Source organism: Carassius carassius, chromosome 45 (assembly GCF_963082965.1).
Source record: "Carassius carassius chromosome 45, fCarCar2.1, whole genome shotgun sequence".
Taxonomy (NCBI): Eukaryota; Metazoa; Chordata; class Actinopteri; order Cypriniformes; family Cyprinidae; genus Carassius; species Carassius carassius.
The window spans coordinates 639,529-664,089 of NC_081799.1; the positions used below are offsets into that span (position 1 = coordinate 639,529).

The 24,561-nt window shown below is 42.1% G+C and overlaps 1 protein-coding gene across 1 annotated transcript in view; it reads right to left on the reverse strand.

Annotated features, from left to right (window-relative positions):
- Positions 1-24,561, reverse strand: part of LOC132126955 (multiple epidermal growth factor-like domains protein 10) — a 135,456-nt gene that overhangs the window by 44,439 nt on the left and 66,456 nt on the right. The window contains exon 8 of the mRNA XM_059538579.1: positions 23,293-23,505. Coding sequence (XP_059394562.1) covers positions 23,293-23,505 — 213 coding nt within the window. The remainder of the gene's footprint in view (positions 1-23,292; positions 23,506-24,561) is intronic.

A 24,561-nucleotide genomic window follows, 5' to 3' on the forward strand; every position in this document is an offset into this window, starting at 1 on the left:
CCTCACAAACAAGGGTCGTTCAGCGCTGGAGTTGTGTAAAGATTGCTTCTGAAAAAGGGATTGATGTCAACGATTCGTGCACAAATGTCCAGACAAAGTAAGCATCACTGTGATGGCTAAGACACACTTAATAATTGGGCTAAATTAATTCAATTGTTCTAGACACCTTTTTAATTTAATTTCTTTGTAGGATAAATTGATTTTGTTTAAGAGATTAATTGTTTGTTTGTTTGTTTGTTTGTTTATACATTTCTATGTATTTTTGTCTCTTTAATATTATTTACCCAAAACATTTTGTGTTAGTTGTGGATGTTGTCTCTTATGCGCACATTGAAGATCAAAAAGCGACATCATTCATTACTAGAGTGCACGCTAGTGATTGAAAAAAACCACAACTAGACAAGATATGGGTTAATAATTGTTTTCTTTAATTCTTTGAATGAATGAGTATCTTACCTGTGGTTCTGCCGGGAACCATGACTGCAGCATGGAACAAAATGTTTGTTACTAAAAGAGCATGGCATTTCCTGATGTCCTTTATATCCTTTGCCTGGAATTATTGGAAATGTAGTTTTGGGCACCATAAGGGTTTGGATCGTTTGTTCATTTGAATGTGTTATTATAAAGGGCATTCTTCCCAGTTTATTTTATTATTGCTTTATGGTGAATGGAATTTCATGTTTATAGAGTTTATTTGAATATATTATACATTTCTTTTTTCATTGAGGATTGATGTACTGAATTGAGTCCCCCTGTCATTATAAAATGGTTTAATCTGTTTTGTTAAAAGGGTGTGATTTTTCTATGATTTCTCTATGGCAGTTCTAGAGTCAATTCTGGTGAGGGATCCTTGGAGAAACATCTGAGGCCCAGAACTCAGTAGTGTGCTGATTGTATTTATCAGTTTTCTTTATTTTCTTTACATTTTTTTCTTGCACCATTGTGATCAGTACATGAGTGTGGCAGTTTATAAAATGTCATTTAAAGATTCTATGAATGCCTCTTGAAAATTTTAAGGAAGAACCCTGACAAGATGGTGGTATAGGTGGGATTGTGTCCAGAAGAAATCAATTTATAGAGAGAGTAAAATGCTGAAGGAATGGCGCCCAAGAAAGAAGTGCATGCTGTTGTTCCTGCTGACATCGAGATCATACCAGATGAGTGAAAGATACTGATGGGAGGAGGCCATATATTGGATGAAGAGTCAGAGGATGATGTGCTGGAGCTTAAACGAATGTTTCAATGGTTTATTCGAGATCAACAAGAAAGAGATGCACGTCAAGCACAAGAGGCAGCTTCAGCAACAGTTTAGTCTATTCTAAGGTCAGGTCAGTCAGCAAACTTCGTCAGAGGATTTGCGAGACAGGGGAGCCGCTGAGCCAGGAGAATCGCGAGAGCTTCTACTGGCTCTCATAATATGAGCCATGGAAATGCGCAGCAGGAACCATAGATGCAACAACTGTGTGAGTTGGATGACATTGAACATTATTTAACCACATTTGAATTGATTGGTGAGGTGTGCCAATGGCCGAGGGAAGACTGGGACATTATACTCATTCTGTTGCTCGCAGTGTATATGTGGCCATGGTTGTCACCGATGCAATTGACTATGTGCAGGTAAAAGAGTATATCTTGAAGTATTCCATCAACCATGAAATGTGTTGACAGAGATTTTGTGCTATGTAGTTGCTGGGAGAAGAGACCCCTAAACAGCTGTATGTTCAATTGAAAGACTTGTATCAGAAGTGGGAGACACTGGCAGAGAGAACAAACCAGGAGATCTGAGAAATAATTATCCTTGAACAATTCCTGCGGATGCATAACCCAGAATTGCAGACGTGGATCAAAGAACACCGCCCATATTCAGCTGAGGCGGCGGCACGTCTAGCTGATGTTTTCATGGCAGCATGATGTAGAGCTGAGCCCTGGAGTCTCTCCCGCTGGTAGACAGCACGGGATAGACCTTACAGGCGACCAAGTGCAGCATTCCAGGGAAGTAGGTCTGCAAACATGGCAAGTGTAACACTTTGGTGCCTCTGGTGTAGAGACTATTAAGTGTTATAAATGTGGCCAATTAGGTCATAAAAAGCCACGTGTGTCCACAGTTGACAAACACTTACTAATATGTGTTATGTGCCTCGAGAGACTGTACCTGAACCTGTTAACCTTCCCGTTCCAAATCAGGTGATAAGAACTGTTGAGTTGAATTGGGAAAAAAAGTCACTGCCCTAATAGATACAGGTTGCACGCAAACCCTAGTAGACTCTGAGCTGGTACCTGAATTATGTGCTAGTAGTGATGCTCCGGTAATAGTGAAATGTGTTAACAGGTACAACTTACCATATTCTGTGTTTTTTTTAGGTCATGATTTCCCTACTCTGGTGGATTTGTTACCTTTTTGGGATACCTGTAATGTAGTTCTGACATGTGCACAAAGCAAGCAGAATAAATTTGATGAAGAGGAAAATCCATTGTTTATGCCTTTTTTTTATTCTGAATTGTCTATGAACCTAACCCTAAGCCTAGGAGGGAAAGAAAATGGGAAAAAAATAAAAGAACCATAGTGCAGACTAGAGAACTAAAAGAACCTGAGAAACCGTTGAATGCCGATCAGATTCCCATCCCTGAAGGTTTGAGGCAGGTGCAGAAAGAGGATACTGAAATTTCAAAATTGTATTCTCTGGTGGTTGAGGCAGGGGGGAAAGGGTCGAATGTGTTCATGTTACAAGGGAGATCTTTTTGTATAATGAATGACTTGCTGTATCATAACATGGGAGATCAATTACAAGTGGTAATACCTGTTGGGGCATTCCATTCCATGGGCAGGACATTTGGGGAGGCGGAGAAGCATTCTAGAATTTGTAAGCATTTTTACTGGTTGGGTATGTCTAAGGATATCGCTGAGTTCTGTAAAGCTTGCCCTGAGTGCCAATATAGCGAAATTCGTAAACCCAATAAATTACTGTTAATTCCCTTACCAGTCATTTAAATTTCCTTTTAACGGCTGGGAATGGACATTGTAGGTCCGCTGCAACAAAGTAAGACTGGCTATAAGTATATGTTAGTCATTTGTGACTATGCGACGCGGTTTCCAGAATTATTCGGAGACCAGGACAACTAGAGCCCCAGATACAGATCCCCTGTAAAGACCTTGTCTCAGAGGAGCACCAGGACAAGACCACAGGAAACAGATGATTCTTCTGCACAATCTGACTTTGCTGCAGCCTGGAATTGAACTACTGGTTTCGTCTGGTCAGAGGAGAACTGGCCCCCCAACTGAGCCTGGTTTCTCCCAAGGTTTTTTTCTCCATTCTGTCACCGATGGAGTTTCGGTTCCTTGCCGCTGTCGCCTCTGGCTTGCTTAGTTAGGGTCACTTCATCTACAGCGATATCGTTGACTTGATTGCAAATAAATGCACAGACACTATTTAACTGAACAGAGATGACATAACTGAATCCAATGATGAACTGCCTTTAACTATCATTTTGCATTATTGACACTGTTTTCCTAATGAATGTTGTTCAGTTACTTTGACACAATCTTTTTTGTTTAACCCCCTTGCGGTCAAGGATCGTCAATGGCCCCAGATTATTATTGTCTTACTTTCACAGCACGTTAAACATCACACTCTTACTTAATCTGGAGAAACTGTGCATCAGTTGAAAGTTTAAAGTCTCTAGCTTCGATATTTAACCAATGTTTTGATAAAACATGGTGGCAGTGACAGTTATTTAGTAATTTATGTCAGGAGTACAAAATAATAAATATGTAGGAGTCATTTTTAGAATAGAAATTCACCAAGCATTCATATTCAGTCACGTCTGCAGCGGTGTATTTGTGTTCACATAGATTCACTGAACAGCGTCAATAAGGGTTTATAGGCCATAGTTGCATATCTATGGAGATATATGGATATATTTACTGATGTTAACTTCATATTTCTTCTAACAGAATCATAATTTCTATTTATTTTCCACTGATTTATGCGACCTGATGATAATGATCCGCTCCTAGCGCTGTCTCTGTGTGTTAGTGAGCCATGTGCGCGCTGCCGCTGACAGAGATCTGATTCGTCCGTGTCTTGTCCATCATAACTGTGCATCATATCCCGCCCCATCCTAAGCGTGATGGACTTCCTGTACACTTCTGTGTTGATATCTGCCCACAACAACACAGATAAACCTCTGTACCACGGAATATCCAAATAATAAACATGTGATTACGATAGTAATGCTTGGTATGTGATTATCTTGAGATTTGGGGCATTTTTATAAAAAAATATTGAAAATGTACATCTGAAATGCTAACTTGTGCAGCGATGTAAAAGGCTATAAATAGCATATTTTTTACAACAATCAGCGACCAAATTCCACCCGTGATCACAAAAGGAAGTTATTACAAACACTCCATTGGGTTTTAAAGTGAGTTTTGAGTAAAAGTGTACTGATCATTTCATAAATAGTCTGATGTAGCTTGATGCTAACTTTAGCTCTAATGTTGCTAGATAGCAGGTGCATTTCTTCTTCATAATGCATTTTTTCATAATAATTAATGTAAGGTCGTAAGAAAATGTTTTGTTGTATTTTCATAGTAAGACTTTTGATAAAAGTGGGGCAAATGCATACTGGGACAGAAGCGAGAGTGGAGCTTTGTTGCTTTGTAAACCTTGAAATACCAGAACAAAGGCTAATAAATGCAGAATAAAAACAAAAGAATAATGATAAAAATAATGCGGATAATGTGTCATACGGAGGTATGAAAGACTCGTTTCGTGAGAACAATAGAATCATGAATGGGGCGTCTGCCAGTCCAGACATGAGATAATAGCACACAGGAGAGCTTTACACGAGAGCTTACAGAAGATGACAAGTGCCATAAATCAATCAGATTAGCTTTCTATAAAAACACACGACATGGCCTTTTATATTTAATAAAATATTTTATTAAATATTTTACAGATTAGATTATGAAATTTCAAATGAAGAATTGGAAAACTTGTGGCTTTAGCTACATTGTGTTTCTAAACTCATATCCTATATCAACAATTTTTTTAATACATTTAAAAAATGTTTTTAATATTTTTATTTTTGTTTTTATGTTTGAGCTTATATATCTTTATTATCGTAACAGTCTGAGTGATTCTGATTCCTGAACAGTAAACTTTGAAGTGTCAGCTTTGTGAACATGTTAATTATGTATCTAGTCAGAAAGAATCATGAGCAGAAACCTTTTTATTTTGGGTATGTCATTTCTGTCTCCATGTCGAAAATGGGGGGTGACTGGTAAGGGAGCGCTATATAAATAAAGGTTACTTGACTTGACTAAGGCTGCCTTCACATGCTACCAGAAAGATTGTAAAGAGGAATGTGGTAGATAGCATTTGGAAGCAATGTGAAGTCAACACCGGTAAACCTTAACACCGTTATGCCCAAAAGCATGAGCTCTTGAAGCTCGGAGCAGGGTTGCCAGGTTTTCACAACAAAACCAGCCCAATCATGTTTTGAAGGGAATCCCCCTTTAAAAATCACATTCCAGTGGAGGAAAATACAAATTTTTGGTGGGGTTCCCCTGGTAAAATTAGCATTTTGGGCTAAATATCACATTATTGGGGTGGCTTAAACCCACAGACTTGGCTATAAAAAATTATCTGTGGGGTATTTTGAGATAAAAGTTAATATGCACAGTCTGGGGACATCAGAGAACAATTTAAAATGTTGTATCAATGCGCACCTTTGAAACCTATTCACAAAGCTGCTGAGACAAATTTTTACTAATGAACAGAGAGACGTGTTAAGGTCAGAGTAAGGGGGCAGGGTTGACCTCGTTGCTATTGATGATGTCATTATGCTAATTAACTATGCGCACAGTGATTGGCTGATAGTGTGTCAGAGATTTTGTCATAGAAAAATTGAAGGATATTGTAGATTTTATGTTTCCACATTCAAATAAAGATTTTAATTTTTTTTTTTTTGACGATCACTATGACAATTTTTGCAATACTTCTAACAATTTTCCTAAACTCTTAAGGCATCAACACACCTACAGCACACAATTGACAAAACTGTTAGTTTCATGCTGAAAATCACACATTACAAACTAAACTCCAACACTAATTTTCAAATCACAATAGTAAACTAACACAATATAGTACATCTACCAAAACACTGCAAACATGTCTCAAAAAAATAAAGTTATTATTCCAAAAACACTAACACATGTTCTCTTCCAATAGGAAAATTTAGTCAGTCATAGCACAATATCATAAAAACACATCAAATGGAATTACTGAAACTGCCTTATTTTAGGTGTCAGTTCTGACCTTATACAATAGACAGTATAATACATTGGTCATTTATTTTTGGGTTTAGTAAATGCATGTATTTTGTTAATTTTGCTGAAGAAATTCAGTGCAAAAATTGAATGACCCATCTAATAACCCAGCTTTATAGAATGAACAGTTTATGTGGGGGAAAAGAAACAAAGACAGAATTGCTGCAGTAAAGACTTTATTTGCAACAGGACATTAGAAAAAGAATACAAGAAAAAATATATAATATAGCTGTCTATTTATAATATAAATTATATTTATTTATAATTTATGTCATTATGTGAAAATACAAAATATACATAAAAATTAAACCAGAAAAGCCACAGAAAAATGTAACAAATAATAATATAAATCTAATCTGTGCAATCTTCTACGTTTGGCCACATGTTCTCATCCACATCACACCTGATATCTTCTCTGGCAAGGCATCTTGGGAAGTATCTTTTGGTATCCCTTATCCACTTCTGGTATTGTTCAACTGTAATGTCTTGGCATGCAGCATCCATTGTATCCTGGAGGGACATTTGGCCCTTCGGACGATGGTCAAAAACCTTCAATCTCCAGACTCAGAAAAACTCCTCAATGAGGTTGAGGTAAAGGGAGTAAGGGCCAAGAAAAACAGACATCACTGACTGACTGCTCTGGGAATGGTGGAATGCCACATTGTTTCATGTGATCACATATATTGCCAAGTGGTCTCCCACCTGTCCCCTTTCTCTGGCACCAGTATTTGGTACAGTCTCACATTAATGCAGGAGTGCACTTTTCCACACAACAACAGCCCAAAGAGGTCATCTTTTACTGTATACCGTATGATGCGATTGAAAGAACCTAAATAAATTAAGATGACATAAGATGAATGTTTTGGCATATGAGTTTTATTTTACCAATCAGATAAGAGTAAATGGAGAGTCCGCGAGAGCTTGTGATTGGCTACAAGAAGGTGGTGGACCCGCCCTCTTCCTCAGGCTTGCAAAACTTTTTGCCCCACGTGCACAACACGTCATTTAGACATTTGCAACAGTAAGTTTTTTCACACACACAGACTGGTTCTATGCAGTTAATCCGTTTTGCAGTTCTTTAAACTGTTGTTTTCCCTTGCAAATCACCGTTCACAGGCTTGCAGTACTTTTGACCATATTTTAGCGAAAACAACGTGCCAAAAGTGTAAGCGGAGAAAAATGGAAGTCAGAAGAATGCAGATCACATTTATTTTGCTTTAGCATGAAGCTGCAGTTTCACAATACTTGAATTACACTTATGAGTAACGGTATAATGCTACAAATTAAATTTTTTCTTACACTTGAAACGCGATTTACACCTTTACAAAGCTTATCTTGTGCATGCAAATTTAATTTACACTTACAGTTTTATGTACACTTCCACAACTCCTACCCTGCGAATGCAAATCTATTTCGCATTAATATACCTTCATACTCTATGCATTTTGTGTCAACGCAACAAGAAATGTGTTAATTGTATAGCCTACACAGATGGATGTTGTGCTAAGGAAAATTTTAGGAAAGTTGGGAAAATTATTAAAAGTATAGAAAAAATTTTGATTAAAAAAAAAAACTGTAAAATGCAGGCTAAGGGTCGCTAATGAAATATTTTCAGCTAAGTGTCAGCCTCTTACATGTGTGCTTTTTATAAACAGTGAATGTGCCCATAAACAGCCTATTAATTAACATTGCCGGCAGCCATATCACCCTGGAGCCCAAGACCGGTTTCCCACTGAAGCTAAGCAGGGCTGAGACTGGTCAGTACCTGGATGGGAGACCTCCTGAGAAAACTAGGTTGCTGCTGGAAGAGGTGCTAGTGAGGCCAGCAGGGGGCGCTCACCCTGTGGTCTGTGTGGGTCCTAGCGCCCCAGTGTAGTGATGGGGACACTATACTGTCAACAAGCACCGTCCTTCGGATGAGACGTTAAACCGAGGTCCTGACTCTCTGTGGTCAGTAAAAATCCCAGGATGTCTATCGAAAAGAGTAAAGGTGTGACCTCGGCATCCTGGCTAAATTCACCCATTGGCCTCGGACCATCATGGCCTCCTAACAATCCCCATATCTGCTGATTGGCTTCATCACTCGGTCTCCTCTCCACCAGTAAGCTGTTGTGTGGTGGGTGTTCTGGCGCACTATGGCTGCCGTCGCATCATCCAGGTGGATGCTGCACACTGGTGGTGGATGAGGAGATACCCCCAGACTATGTAAAGCGCTTTGAGTGCCTAGAAAAGCGCTATATAAATGTAATGAATTATTATTATTAAGTAATGAATAGAATAATTATGACTGATAGTAAGACATGCAAATGTAAAAGAAAACCAAACTAGACAGAAGAAAAGCTGTTACTTCTTGCCCATTCGGTTAATGAAAACAAGCATATAATCAAAGGAAAATCTGGAGTTGGGATAACCTCCAAAACCAAAGCCAATACCTTTTTAAAAGCTCATTATCATCAGTTTGCTATTTTAGGAGAGTTTGTGGCTTGATCTTAGAGACTTAAGAGTCCTCCTTCACTGCTCCTAACATTTCACAGATTTAGGAGCTAGTTTTAGTGTGGAAACACTTTGTGAAATACTCTTAAGAGCAAACATTTGGCCATTAGTTTTTAAGATTTTCTCCTAAATTGCCATGTTATGAGCTACTTTTAGCCTGAAGATGTTTTGCGAATATGGGCGCTGATATGTACTTTCAGCTAGTGTTGTTTTTGGTGGCCTGTGTTTTTTTTTTTTTTTTTTTTTTTTTTGGGTTCATCTTGGGTCTGACAGAGAGTAACAATAACATGTTATATAGCATAAATAACAGGTACATGTACACTCGTAATGTAACATACATTAAGTAAGATTATAAAATTACAAAGATAAATATAATTGTATGCATACAAATACACACACACACACACACACACAAAAAAAAAAAAAAAAAAAAAAATTAAGTTGTTGTTGACTCCTTAAAATACTCTAGGAAAGGGCCCCAGACTTTCAGAAAGAATTTTGGCTTTTGTTTCAATGCGAACCGAATCTTTTCCATCCTGAGAGCACACAGAAGATCAAAAACCCATTGGCGGTAAGAAGGGGGAGCTGCTGCCTTCCAATTCATAAGAATAAGTCGCCTAGCCAGTAAGGTTCCAAAGGCTACACTATCAGCTTGCAATGCGTTTAGACTAACAGATTCTGGCAAAATACCAAACAGTACTGTTAATGGGTTAGGGTCTATTGTTAAAGAAAAAATAACCGAAAAGCACCCAAAGATTTTCCCCCAAAAATCAGACAATTTCGGGCAGGACCAAAAAGAATGTGATAAGGTAGCTGGTTCAGTTAAGCAGCGAAGGCAGGTTGGGTCGAAACCAGGAAATATTCTGCTTAGTTTAGCTCTAGACCAATGAACTCTGTGCACTACCTTGAATTGGATGAGGGTATGACTAGCATTTATAGAAGATGAGTGTATATGGGCAAGAATTAGATCCCAAATGTTTTCCTCCAGCGTCAAATTCAATTCCTCCTCCCAGAGCGCCTTCAGTGGACGCACTGAAGGGGATTGTTTTGCATTGATTATGGCAAATATTTTAGAAATAGCCCCTTTCAAAGGTGTATGAAGGTCTAATATGTTATCAAGTATATTTTTAGTTGGCAGAGAGGGAAAGTTCGAAAACTGCTTTCGAATAAAGTTCCGTATCTGAAAGTATCTAAATAGATGTGAATTGGGTAGAGCGAATTTCCCTTGGAGTTGTGTAAAGGATGCAAAATCAATGTATAATTGATCAATTGTAGATAGGCCTTTTTCCCTCCAGATATTAAAAGCCCCATCCATCAGGGAGGGTGGAAATAATATATTGCAGAAAATAGGCGCTGTAACACAAGGGTCCTTAAGGTCTAACGCCAAACGTAATTGAGACCAAATCCTTAATGAATGTTTGACAACAGGGTTCTTTTTTACTAAAGTAGTATGCTTATAGGGAATTTGGGATATAGGGGATTATAAAGAGGACTAATGTTGGTTTTGAACAGGTCAGAGTATTTGCGAGTCACCTGAATCCCCAGGTATTTGAAACGGTTTCTGACAACTTTAAATTGAAAATCTGAGTATGAAATCTGAAGGGAAGATAAATTCAGTGGGAACAATTCACTTTTAGAGAAATTTAGTTTGTATCCAGAGAAACTACTAAAAACATTCAGAATGGAAAAAACTTGAGGAATTGAAATAAGAGGGTTAGACAGAAAAAGAAGAAGGTAGTCTGCATATAAAGAGACCTTGTGTACCATACCTGTACGGGTAATACCATAAACCTGTGCACTGGACCGCAGGGCAATTGCAAGGGGTTCAATGGCTATAGCAAATAACACTGGGGAAAGTGGACACCCCTGTCTTGTGCCCCGTTGTAGTTCAAAATACTCTGAACAAATATTATTAGTACGTACAGAAGCTTTAGGGGCCGCATATAAGATTTTAATCCAGGAGACAAAAGTAGAGCCAAAACCGAATTTTCCTAAAACCTGAAACAGATAATCCCATTCAACCCGATCAAATGCCTTTTCAGCGTCGAGTGACAGAACCACCTCCGGATTATTTGAATGGGAAGAATACAATATATTAAAAAGGCGTCTAACATTAGAAAAAGAATGTCTATCCCGAATAAATCCAGCTTGATCGTGTGAAATAATTTGACCCATAGAGTTTTCCATACGGATAGATAAGAGTTTTGCTAAGATCTTATAGTCGCAATTCAACAAAGAAATGGGACGATACGAACCGCATTCAAGTTTCATGGACGCTATAGCTTCCTCAATTTCTTCCACCTGAACGTCCTTCTCTAAAGAGTCATGGGACACTTTGTTGATAGTAGAGAATTCAATTCCATTGAGGAAAGTGTTCATTATGGAAGCATCCGGTGGGGATTCTGAGGAGTATAGGTCAACATAAAACTGTTTGAATTCGGAATTTATTTCTTTATAATTTGTTGTGATGGTTCCTGATTGTAATTTAAGTTGGGGAATCATACGAGATGCTTCAGCCTCACGAATCTGCCGAGCAAGCAACTTCCCCGTTCTATCACTATGCTCATAAATCTTATGTTGAGCACGCAGAATCAGTTTTTCAGCCTTGTCAGTTGATAAAATATCATATTCTGCCTGTAATAACTGACGCTCTTCAAAAAGCTCAGGGGAGGGATCTGAAGAATACTGGCTATCAATATGCGCTATGGAGTTGGATATTTCTATTAGTTTTTTCCCTTTCTCGATTTTTATGGGATGAATAAGAAATTATTAAACCACGTAAATAACATTTCAGGCTTTCCCAAATGATCGAGTATGGCATGCCTGGTGTGGTATTGATTTCCATGAAACTCAATATATTAGAAGAAATAAATTCAATAAAATCCTTATCAGATAGGAGACCTGGATTAAGACGCCACTGACAATATTTAGGTGGCTGGTGTGGAATTTTAAGCTCTAATATAATTGGTGCATGATCAGAAATTACTATACTTTGGTAAGAACAGTCCTGTAGGTATGGAAGAAATTTATGGTCCAGAAAGAAATAATCAATACGAGAATACGTCTGGTGAACATGAGAAAAAAAGGAATACTTCCTATCTGAGGGATGTAAGTGACGGAATGCATCACACATACCATACCTTTGCATAAAAGTGAGGATAACTGATGCACATTTTGATAGAGCTATGATTTTTTTGGAAGATCTGTCAAGAGCAGGAGACATAACGCAATTAAAGTCCCCAGCCAAAATAAGCGGGTGTGAGTGAATATTAGGAATGCAAGACAGAAAAGAAGAAATAAAAGTAGGATCATCGTAATTGAAGTGACAAAAAAAAAAATTGAAGTGAAGTGAGTGAAGTGACATTGACATTGAGCCAAGTATGGTGACCCATACTCAGAATTTGTGCTCTGCATTTAACCCATCCGAAATGCACACACACAGAGCAGTGAACACACACACACACTGTGAACACACACCCAGAGCAGTGGGCAGCCATTTATGCTGCGGCGCCCGGGGAGCAGTTGGGGGTTCGATGCCTTGCTCAAGGGCACCTAAGTCGTGGTATTGAAGGTGGAGAGAGAACTGTACATGCACTCCCCCCACCCACAATTCCTGCCGGCCCGGGACTCGAACTCACAACCTTTCGATTGGGAGTCCGACTCTCTAACCATTAGGCCACGACTTCCCCCTTGGGTGCATAAACATTTGCAAGAGTCATGGGGGTTGAGAAAAGTGTTCCTGATACAATAATATATCTTCCCTTCTGATCCACAATAGTATCAGAGACTACAAATGGGACAGATTTATGCACTAAAATTGCACAACCTCTAGATTTGGAATGAAATATTGAATGGAAAACCTGACCTACCCAATCTCTTTTTAACCTAAAGTGGTCAGCAGGGCGGAGGTGCGTTTCTTGCAAAAAAGCAAAGTCTGCCTTTAAGCTCTTCAGATGGTTCAAGACCCGGTTACGTTTAACAGGATTATTGACAGTCTTACAATTCCAGCTAACATATCTCAAAGAGTTTGCCATGTGAAAGTGTTTAATAAAAGAGGCATTCTATTCAGGAAGAGAATGAAAACAAAAGAAAACCAACTAACAAAATACACAAAAACAATAACAACAAAATCAATAAAAACAAACAGAGACCTAAGATAAGCAGAAACACATCCATGTGTAAAAGACACCCAATGATGCACACCACGAAGAATAAATGAACTTGGAGATGAACTCAGCTTTTGAAACTAAAATTAATTTTAACACAAAATGACGGATCTGGTAATATAACATATAAAGCAGGTAGAAAGAATAACATGGTAATCTTTCAGCTAACTTAGTCCATGACAGCTTTGAAAGTCAGGCAGCCATTTCAACCAGTTGACCTTTCTATTACCTCAGCCGCTCAGATAGATCGTGTCCTCTTGTCTTAAGGGGTCATTATGTGCCTTTTCACATAGTCCATCGCTTCAGCTGGTGTATCAAACTTGTGCTCAGTTCCATCATATGTGATCCGAAAGCCGGTTAGACCTCTCAGCCCGTATTTCACATCGGATCGGGACTTCAGCACTCGTTTCACGTCGTAATACGCTGCCCTTTTTTTGCGATCTCAGGGGGGAAATCAGGGAAAATGTGGACGAGTCTGTCTTTGAATTTGACCTGTTTGGATTGAATAGCCATCCGCAGAATGTCTTCCTTGACGTCAAATCGGTGAAAGCATATGACAAACGCCCGCGGTCTTTGACCCTCCGCGGGTCGCGATGCCAGCGTGCGGTGGGCTCGGGCGTGAAGTGGAGGTTCACGGAGGCTGAATATTTCTTGCAGTGTTTCTGAGATAAATTTTGTCGGATGTGTGCCTTCCATACCCTCGGGAATACCCACAAGACGCAGATTGCTTCGTCGTGAGCGGCATTCCAAATCTGTGCACTTAGCCTGAAGAGCGGTAATCTCGTTCCGTAAGGAAGTCACGGTGGGCTCTAGTGTCTGCAAACTAGTCGTCCATTCAGATGTAGCATTTTCCAGACTAGTTAGTCTATCCTCGTGCGCTTTCACTTCTGAAGTTAACGTCGTTAGTTAATTATGAACTTCTTCTCTCAGGGATGATATTTCTTTCTGTAACTCCGCTGCATGCACATCAAACTTTTGGTGAATTCCAGCTTCCAAAGACTTAATCGCTGACATTATTGTAGCACCATCAGTTATGCGAGTTTCATCCTTTGCTAGCTCTGCAGATCCGTTAGAGCTCGCCGGATCGGTCTTTTTCTGTCGCGGAGCTTTCGACATTGAGGCGCAAAGTTCAGAAATATTGCACAAAACAATTTAGCAGCTGTGATGAATGTATAAAATGAGTTATAACATATATAGAAAGTGAATATAACAATTAGTTTGCAGAGCTTCCGATCCTACGACCTCACATGTCAGATGTTAAACCGGAAGTCTTGGTGGCCTGTTTTAATTTTAGTTTTAGTCTAGTCTTTGTGTGAAGCTGTCATTTTAGTTTTTATTAATTTTAGTCACGTTCATACTCTTTTTAGTCTACAGTCGTGGCCAAAAGGTTGAGAATTACATAAATATTGGAAATTGGAAAAGTTGCTGCTTAAGTTTCTATAATAGCAATTTGCATATACTCCAGAATGTTATGAAGAGTGATCAGATGAATTACATAGTGCTTCTTTGCCATGAAAATTACCTTAATCCCAAAAAAACCTTTCCACTGCATTTCATTGCTGTCATTAAAGGACCTGCTGAGACCATTTCAGTAATCGTCTTGTTAACTCAGGTGAGAATGTTGACGAGCACAAGGCTGGAGATCATTATGTCAGGCTGATTGGGTTAGAATGGCAGACTTAACATGTTAAAAGGAGGGTGATGCTTGAAATCATTGTTCTTCCATTGTTAACCATGGTGACCTGCAAAGAAACGCGTGCAGCCATCATTGCGTTGCATAAAAATGGCTTCACAGGCAAGGATATTGTGGCTACTAAGATTGCACCTAAATCAACAATTTATAGGATCATCAAGAACTTCAAGGATAGAAAGTCCAGCAAGCGCCAGGATCGTCTCCTAAAGATGATTCAGCTGCGGGATCGGACTGCCACCAGTGCAGAGCTTGCTCAGGAATGGCAGCAGGCAGGTGTGAGCGCATCTGCACACACAGTGAGGCAAAGACTTTTGGAAGATGGCCTGGTGTCAAGAAGAGCAGCAAAGAAGCCACTTCTCTCCAAAAAAAACATCAGGGACAGATTGATCTTCTGCAGAAAGTATAGTGAATGGACTGCTGAGGACTGGGGCAAAGTCATATTCTCCGATGAAGCCCCTTTCCGATTGTTTGAGGCATCTGGAAAAAGGCTTGTCCGGAGAAGAAAAGGTGAGCGCTACCATCAGTCCTGTGTCATGCCAACAGTAAAGCATCCTGACACCATTCATGTGTGGGGTTGCTTCTCATCCAAGGGAGAGCCATGAATAAAGAATGGTACCAAAACACCCTCCAACAGCAACTTCTTCCAACAACAGTTTGGTGAAGAAGAATGCACTTTCCAGCACGATGGAGCACCGTGCCATAAGGCAAAAGTGATAACTAAGTGGCTCGGGGACCAGAATGTTGAAATTTTGGGTCTATGGCCTGGAAACTCCCCAGATCTTAATCCCATTGAGAACTTGTGGTCAATCCTCAAGAGGCGGGTGGACAAACAAAAACCCACTAATTCTGACAAACTCCAAGAAGTGATTATGAAAGAATGGGTTGCTATCAGTCAGGATTTGGCCCAGAAGTTGATTGAGAGCATGCCCAGTCGAATTGCAGAGGTCCTGAAAAAGAAGGGCCAACACTGCAAATACTGACTCTTTGCATAAATGTCATGTAATTGTTGATAAAAGCCTTTGAAACATATGAAGTGCTTGTAATTATATTTCAGTACATCACAGAAACAACTGAAACAAAGATCTAAAAGTAGTTTAGCAGCAAACTTTTTGAAAACTAATATTTATGTAATTCTCAAAACTTTTGGCCACGAATGTAGTCAAGTTTCAGTCAACTAAAAGTTTGAGAATTTTAGTTTTTAGTCCGAAATTATCCATGACTTTTTTTGGTTAGTTTAACTGATGACATTTAGTCTAGGACGCGAGCCAGGCCCCGGGCAACGACTTCTCCCCCTCCGATCTTCGAGATCTCGACCCGGAGCCGCTTCGCTCCCCTACGTAAGACAGAACTTGGCGATGTGATCATCGGAGACTCCATCGTCCAACACGTCCGTGCTACGTTTGCCGAAGGTAAAGTGCACACTCATTGTTTCCTGGTGCTCGTGTTCTCGATGTTTCTGCGCAGATACCCGTGATCCTGAAGGCCGACGAGAGCCCCAGAGCTGTCGTGCTTCACGCCGGGGTTAACGACACCACGCTGTGGCAGACGGAGACGCTGAAGAGGGACTTCAGGAGCCTGATCGAGACTGCCTGTTCGCAGCACAACAGTTCGCAGCACGACGCCCGTAGCGACGATCATCGTGTCAGGACCACTGCCCAAATATCGAAGACACAAAAGGTTCAGTAGACTTTTTGCTTTAATTTAATGGTTGTTGTCATGGTGTAAAGAACAGACACTGCTCTTTGTTAATAATTGGAATATTTTCTGAAAGCTCCTCTCTGACATCTCCAGGACACTTCACTCCATATGACTAGTAAGCCAATTCTCAAATAACTATTATTTCACAAGCTAGGACCACGCCACAAACAAACTAAGAAACTGGGGAAGAGTAGAAAGAGGATGAAGGGGTCGAGGGAATGGGATGAAGGGGTCAAGGGAATGGGATGATGGTCAGGTTGATCAGGGTATCTTGAATTGAGGGCTCAGAGAGACTAAGGGTGGGGGTACCGTCTCTATCATATATTTAGGCCAGACAATGAGGACCCCCCGATACAACCTGATAGAGATATAATGTGGGAGAAGGTTGACTAAATGGATGAGAAAGGGAGGGAAGGGTGGGTTCGATAGAACGAGACTAGCAGAGCGGTGTGACGTGGCCCGGTATATATGGAGGTTCTTAGAAGTCAGGTGATTGTTTGGGCGTGCCCCTGCCCCGAACTTTTGTTAATACCAATTAACTCCATTTCACAAGCTAAGACCGCGCCACAAACAAACTAAGAAACTGGGCAAGAGTAGAAAGAGGATGAAGTGGTCGAGGGAATGAGATGAAGGGTTCGAGGGAATGGGATGATGGTCAGGTTGATCAGGGTATCTTGAATTGAGGGCTCAGAGAGACTCAGGGTGGGGGTACTGTCTCTAGCATATATTTAGGCCAGACAATGAGAACCCCCAAAGTTGGGAAGAGCTGAGTCAAGTGTGAGCTCGGAATGCCCGATCCTACAGAGAGGACGCAGAGGCTGATTAGTTCAGGCGTTAAATGGTTAATGCAGGTTCTTGTTTTCGTAAGCCTTTAGAAGTATGAATGTCTGAGAATGAGAGAAGCTGGGCAATCGCAGCCAGTGGTTATTCGAAGGAATAGAGGATCCCTCAAGTAGGTTTAAATGCACGTGGGGATCTGAAGAAGGAATGACTTCAAGATGTTAAGTTGTAGATGGACGGTGGTTCGGTTGATGGGAACGGAAGCTTTGAGACAGTTCCGGCGGAGTGGTATCCTGGAGATCATGCTTGGAGCAAGGCAATTAATAATGGCTTCTTGGAAAGCCTATTTGGTGTTCGGTCTGTGGTATGACCGGCGAGAGACGCATTTATTCCGGAGCCAAGTCTAACTTCTGAAATGGGAAACGAGACGAAAAGCCGGTTTACGAGATTAAGGAGTCATGCTATAGGAGTTGCTTGGAGGAGGAATTGTTGTTGAGTAGATTAAGTGGCCTATGCATGAATTGCATAATTGCCAAACATAATAATTCCTTGTTTATGGTTTCAATTTCTACTGTATAGTCTGAACGGATGAGCAGATTCGGACTATTCAAACCCCCAAGGATGGCTGTTATGACTATGGGATATGTTTCATAATGCTGTGGCGACTGCTCTTGACTGTGGATTGTAGGTACTGAATTCTGGAGGCTGTTCAGAATCGACCCGGCAGCCACCATATTAACTGCCGAAGTCTATTTAGGGTGTTGCATCCTTATACACTTAGATGCAGCCAGATGAGAGATGTAGATTAGTGTGGATATCCTAATTATGGAGGTGCAGATGAAGGTGCGACTATCTGAAGTCTTCGAGGAGGTGAAGAACGTAAGGAGACGGTGGTTGTTGGTAAGAATCCTTTGTAGCTTCGGGAGAGAGACCAACATCCTAGGCTGCTTCTGCAAATGAATGAGGCAAGACTTGGCTTGCTAAGTGAATGAGTATTCTGTGGTTGTGATATGGTTAATGGTTGGAATGAGAGTGTCATGTAGAGAAGATAAGTTGATTCAATACAGTCTCTACTGCTAGTGACCTGTCGACCATGTCAGGTTCTTGATAGGAGTGCGGAGGTGCTTTGCAAGTCAGTCTGCTGGTGTCGTAGGGTTATGAGAGCAGGAGTTTCTCGCGTGGCTCCATCACGGAATGCACAGTTGTGAAGGTGCCTGTAGACGAGAGGCAGCCTTGACAGTGGCTAAAGGAAGGGTGGAAGAGTGGATGATGGGATGAAAGGATGTTTGTGAGTGGGGTGTGTTGCAAGATGCAGGGAGGGAGGGGGAGAACGAAAAGAGGTTTGGAAATAGAATTGAAGGTTGAAGGAGACCGGCTGGTCTGTGTGAGCCAGCACTATAGAACATGCAATGCTCAATAGGTCGCTTAATCGCAGGAAGCCCCACCTTCTGAATGAAAGAGCCGAACAGTAAGTCAGCGCGTCACTGCAGCTGTCGTTAGAAGCTTCCCGGTTGCTATTGAAACAGTCAGCAGTCTTAGACATGCACTTAGGACTGCGCATTCACACTGACTGATCTAGCCTGAATAAGATAACAGTGCTCTTGTAAGCTGCAGGCTCGTCCACTTGAGGTGCGGAATGATCATTTCGCCTGAGGTGCTGGTGGCGGTGCTGTTGTAGCTGAATGATTGTTTCACCTGAGGCACTAGTGGCGGTGCGGTTGTAGCTGAATGATTGTTTCACCTGAGGCACTAGTGGCGGTGCTGTTGTAGCTGAATGATCGTTTCGCCTGAGGCGCTGGTGGCGGTGCTGATGTAGCTGTATGATCATTTCGCCTGAGGCGCTGCTGGTGGTGCTGTTGTAGCTGAATGATCGTTTAGCCTGAGGCGCTGGTGGCGGTGCTGATGTAGCTTTATGATCATTTCGCCTGAGGCGCTGGTGGCGGTGCTGTTGTAGCTGTATGATCGTTTAGCCTGAGGCGCTGGTGGCGGTGCTGTTGTAGCTGAATGATCGTTTCACCTGAGGCGCTGGTGGTGGTGCTGTTGTAGCTGTATGATCGTTTCGCCTGAGGCGCTGGTGGCAGTGCTGTTGTAGCTGAATGATCGTTTTGCCTGAGGCGCTGGTGGCGGTGCTGTTGTAGCTGAATGATCATTTCACCTGAGGCGCTGGTGGCGGTGCTGTTGTAGCTGAATGATCATTTCACCTGAGGCACTAGTGGCGGTGCTGTTGTAGCTGAATGATCGTTTCACCTGAGGCGCTGGTGGTGGTGCTGTTGTAGCTGTATGATCGTTTCGCCTGAGGCGCTGGTGGCAGTGCTGTTGTAGCTGAATGATCGTTTTGCCTGAGGCGCTGGTGGCGGTGCTGTTGTAGCTGAATGATCATTTCACCTGAGGTGCTGGTGGCGGTGCTGTTGTAGCTGAATGATCGTTTCGCCTGAGGCGCTGGTGGCGGTGCCGTTGTAGCTGAATAATCGTTTCGCCTGAGGCGCTGGTGGCGGTGCTGTTGTAGCTGTATGATCGTTTCGCCTGAAGCGCTGGTGGCGGTGCCGTTGTAGCTGAATGATCGTTTCGCCTGAGGCGCTGGTGGCGGTGCTGTTGTAGCTGTATGATCATTTCGCCTGAAGCGCTGGTGGCGGTGCTGTTGTAGCTGAATGATCATTTCACCTGAGGCGCTGGTGGCGGTGCTGTTGTAGCTGAATGATTGTTTCACCTGAGGTGCTGGTGGCGGTGCTGTTGTAGCTGAATGATTGTTTCACCTGAGGCGCTGGTGGCGGTGCTGTTGCAGCTGAATGATCATTTCGCCTGAGGTGCTGGTGGCGGTGCTGTTGTAGCTGAATGATTGTTTCACCTGAGGCGCTGGTGGCGGTGCTGTTGTAGCTGTATGATCGTTTCGCCTGAAGCGCTGGTGGCGGTGCTGTTGTAGCTGTATGATTGTTTCACCTGAGGCGCTGGTGGCGGTGCTGTTGTAGCTGAATGATCATTTCGCCTGAGGCGCTGGTGGCGGTGCTGTTGTAGCTGAATGATTGTTTCACCTGAGGTGCTGGTGGTGGTGCTGTTGTAGCTGAATGATTGTTTCGCCTGAGCCGCTGGTGGCGGTGCTGTTATAGCTGTATGATCGTTTCGCCTGAGGCGCTGCTGGCGGTGCTGTTGTAGCTGAATGATCGTTTCACCTGAGGCACTGGTGGGGCTGCTGTTGTAGCTGTATGATCGTTTCGCCTGAAGCGCTGGTGGGGCTGCTATTGTAGCTGTATGATTGTTTCGCCTGAGGTGCTGGTGGTGGTGCTGTTGTAGCTGTAAGATAGTTTCACCTGAGGCGCTGCTGGTGGTGCTGTTGTAGCTGAATGATTGTTTCACCTGAGGTGCTGGTGGCGGTGCTGTTGTAGCTGAATGATTGTTTCACCTGAGGCGCTGCTGGCGGTGCTGTTGTAGCTGTAAGATAGTTTCGCCTGAGGCGTTGCTGGCGGTGCTGTTGTAGCTGTAAGATCGTTTCACCTGAGGCGCTGCTGGTGGTGCTGTTGTTAACTGCAGGCTCGACCGCTGAGACACTGTAGTGGTGGTGCTGTTGTTAGTTGTGTGGTCATCCACCTGAGGTACCGCCGTGGTGGTGGTGGTGATAGCAGTGGATTTAATAATGCTTTTGAGCAGAAGTAACAACATTATGACACGGTGGATGTCAGATTTTTTTTGAGATAATTAGAAACACAGGGCCATATTCCTGTAAACAGCTGTAGTTAGGGTGGAAAAAAGGATGTGGGGATGAAAGGATGTTTGTGAGTGGTGTGGGTTGCAAGATGGGGGGAAGGAGGGAGTTTGGGAGGTAGAGAATGAAAAGAAGATTTAAATAGAATTGGAGGTTGAAGGGAGACCGGCTGGTCTGCAGGAGATTAAAGAATACACAAGACGTGTCACTCCTTTAGTTTTGAATGGCGTGAGGGACTGTGAATGGGCATCTGGAAATTAGAAGTAGCTGTAGAGAATTATTAGAAAACATGGAGCCGTATTGCTCATTGTTGTCTATTTACTTACTAAGCCATACCAGCATATGAGGCTATATGTCATGGCAAAAAATCAGGTAATACATAAAATCAATCCGTGCACAAGTCTTTAATACATACGAGTCAAGGGGGGAACAATTTAGACTGTTCAATTTGACCAGCCTGCGTGTCTTTGGGCTGTGAGCCATATTGCTGTAATCAGCTGAAAGGAAGGGTATAGGAATGGATGTTGGGATGAAAGGATGTTTGTGAGTGGAGTTTTATGAAAGAAATGTGAGCATAGAGAAGAGAGATCAGGTTGAATGAGTGCAGGTGGAATTACGTTTTGCCTGCCGCTAGGGGGCGCTGCTGTTTGATGCTGTGGAGGAGAATTCCGGTGACATCACGTGTGACGGAGAGTGGAGTTGCCGGAAGTGCTTGGATTTAAGAGCGTGTTGAAGGTGAACCGTGGTTCAGTCGTCCTCGGCTCTGGATTCTAGAAGACGTGCAATGAGTGCGCTGAGGAAGCGTGAGAGAGTGGCTGCGACGGGAGCAATAATTCAGTTTCTGCGTTCACCACGCAAATGATGATGGCAAACTCGGCCCACGGATCTCACTGACGGAGAGCAAGGAGGCCGGGAATGGCTCAGAATCCGCCTGAGATGAGCCTGTGAGTGGGTGCTCGAGGCCCAGAATGTGGGCGATCGAACGCGACCACTCTGAAAGAGACTGTGATCGGAATGATGAGAGGTGATCGTCGAGTGTCGTCAGTGACATTGAATCAAACAGCGCGTCGTTTAGGCTAGGCAAGTACACCTGTCCTTCGAGAGAACGAGACTAGCAGTGCGGTGTGACGTGGCCCGGTATATATGGAGGTTCTTAGAAGTCAGGTGATTGTTTGGGCGTGCCCCTGCCCCGAACTTTAGTTAATACCAATTAACTCCATGATGACTTTTGTTCTACCTACTTAAATGATAGAAGTACTTGCGCTGTCCAATCTTTTAAGACTGTGTCTGTTCCCCAAATAGTGAGGTCAAAATATAAATTTAATGTAGGATCTAGAGAAATAAAATTATAAATGAAAAGAAAAACATTTTTTAAAGTTTGGGATCATAAACATTAGATCACTCACACCCAAAGCAGTTATTGTAAATGAAATGACCACAGATCATAGTTTTGATTTACTCATACTTTGATTTGCTTGACTGAAACCTGGCTAAAACCAAATGATTATAATAATAATAATAAAAATAATAATAATAATTCCTTACATTTATATAGCGCTTTTCTAGGGATTCAAAGCGCTTTACATAGTCAGGGGGTATCTCCTCATCCACCACCAGTGTGCAGCATCCACCTGGATGATGCGACGGCAGCCATAGTGCGCCAGAACACCCACCACACACCAGCTTACTGGTGGAGAGGAGACAGAGTGATGAAGCCAATCAGCATATGGGGATTGTTAGGAGGCCATGATGGTCACAGGCCAATGGGCAAATTTAGCCAGGATGCCGAGGTCACACCTCTACTCTTTTTGAAAGACATCCTGGGATTTTTAATGGCCACAGAGAGTCAGGACCTCTTAACGTCTCATTTGAAGGACGGTGCTTGTTGACAGTAAAGAGTTACGCATAAACTTGTGTAATAGTTTAATAACCCTATGTACATAGATCTTTTTTCATAGAACATTTTTTATTTAAAAATGTTTTATTGTTATTATCTTTTATTATTATTGTTATTATTCATTGTGTGAGTTGACGCTAAATAAAGAAAGGTTAATGATAAACTCTCAATCTAACAGAGAATGATTACAGTAAGCAGTGTGAAGCCACTGAACCCGATCTCAGGCTGGATTTTTTTGGTTTATAAACTCTAAACAGAAAGATTACATTATAATAGAAGTGGAAAATTTGTTGAACTAGCTTTGTGTAATGGGCCACAGACTTCAGATGTCCTGCCTGATCCTCGTCATTTCACCAGCTATTTGATGAAGCTTATTTCTGGTACATCTAATGCAGGATTTCTCACCTGCACAGACAGAGCCACCGGACAGAAAACAGAAAACAGACTTCATGATTCCTGTCAGTAACCCTGAGCCTCTGCCATGTAATCACAGCATTAGGAGAAGAAGCTGAAGCACATGTGCAGTGTTCGTCTTACCTGCGTGTGTTACTGGCGTGACATGGACACTTCCTGTCACACTTGAGGCCGTACAGCCCCTCCTGACAGACGCGCTCCTCGCAGCTCTCTCCCGTGTATCCCGGCTCACACAGACACTCTCCGCTCACATGATAGCACTGGGCCCCGTTCACACAGCTACACGCCTGTCTGCAGCCCACACCGTACCAGCCCACCGGACACTGGTCCTGGCACCTGCCCACACACACACACACACAATATTTATTTGTTACATAACAGAAAGCAGCACATTATTGTTATAATCCTGTCGCAGCATGTTTGTAATTGTAGTTCTCTGACTTACTGTTTTTGCCCAATGCGTACACACTAAAACAGAATGCTTCGACCAAAGCCTCAATACCTAAACTTCTTGTAGCATACCTTAAACACAGTGTAACCATAGCTTAAACACCTCTGCACTTTGTTTGCAATTTTGTAACACACTTACTGCGAAACACTACACACGTTTTCTTACATTAGACACTTTGTTCAAAAACGAAATCACCTGTTATCATTGGGAAAACACTCTGTTCAAAATGAAAAACTCATGTGGCAATTGTAGGCACTTACATATACACCTGAAAACACTTGCACAGAAATCAGAACACTGATTGGTCTGAGCCTTAGCCTCAGGTAAGCCATTTTGAGAACTTTGCAAGCATGGAGGCAATGAGAGTCAGAGTAAGATGAGGACAAAGAGACAGAGGAGTCAGACATGGAAGAGGATGAGGACAAAGACAAGGACCAGTGCAGAGACATATATCAAATGACATCAGGGATACTCTGGTGGACCATGTGATAAATCATGGCCTGTCCATGAGAGAGGCTTGGCAAAGAGTCCACCCTAACCTCAGTTCCTACACAACAATATCAACAGGGTAAGCATTTCTACACCAAGTCGCATCCTACAGAAACATAACTTCAGAATGAAGCAAAAGTGCCATTTGAGAGAAACAGTGTCAGGGTTAAAGGATCTAGGCCATGATTATGTGCAGGTGTGTGTCACTTCACTTTACATACTATATATTGTGATGTGGGAATGAGGGTTTCTGCTGCCACCCGCCCTGCCTGTAGCTTGTAGTTTTTGTCTATACTGACCCAACCCAGACCCTACTTATATACTTACAGTTTTTGCCCGTTGCTTGAACACAATTTGCAAAACTTCTCTCATTGTGCCAAAACTCTGCACACAAGTAAACATGACACAACACTGGGAAATATACCATTCACATCTGTGTCAAAATGTAACTC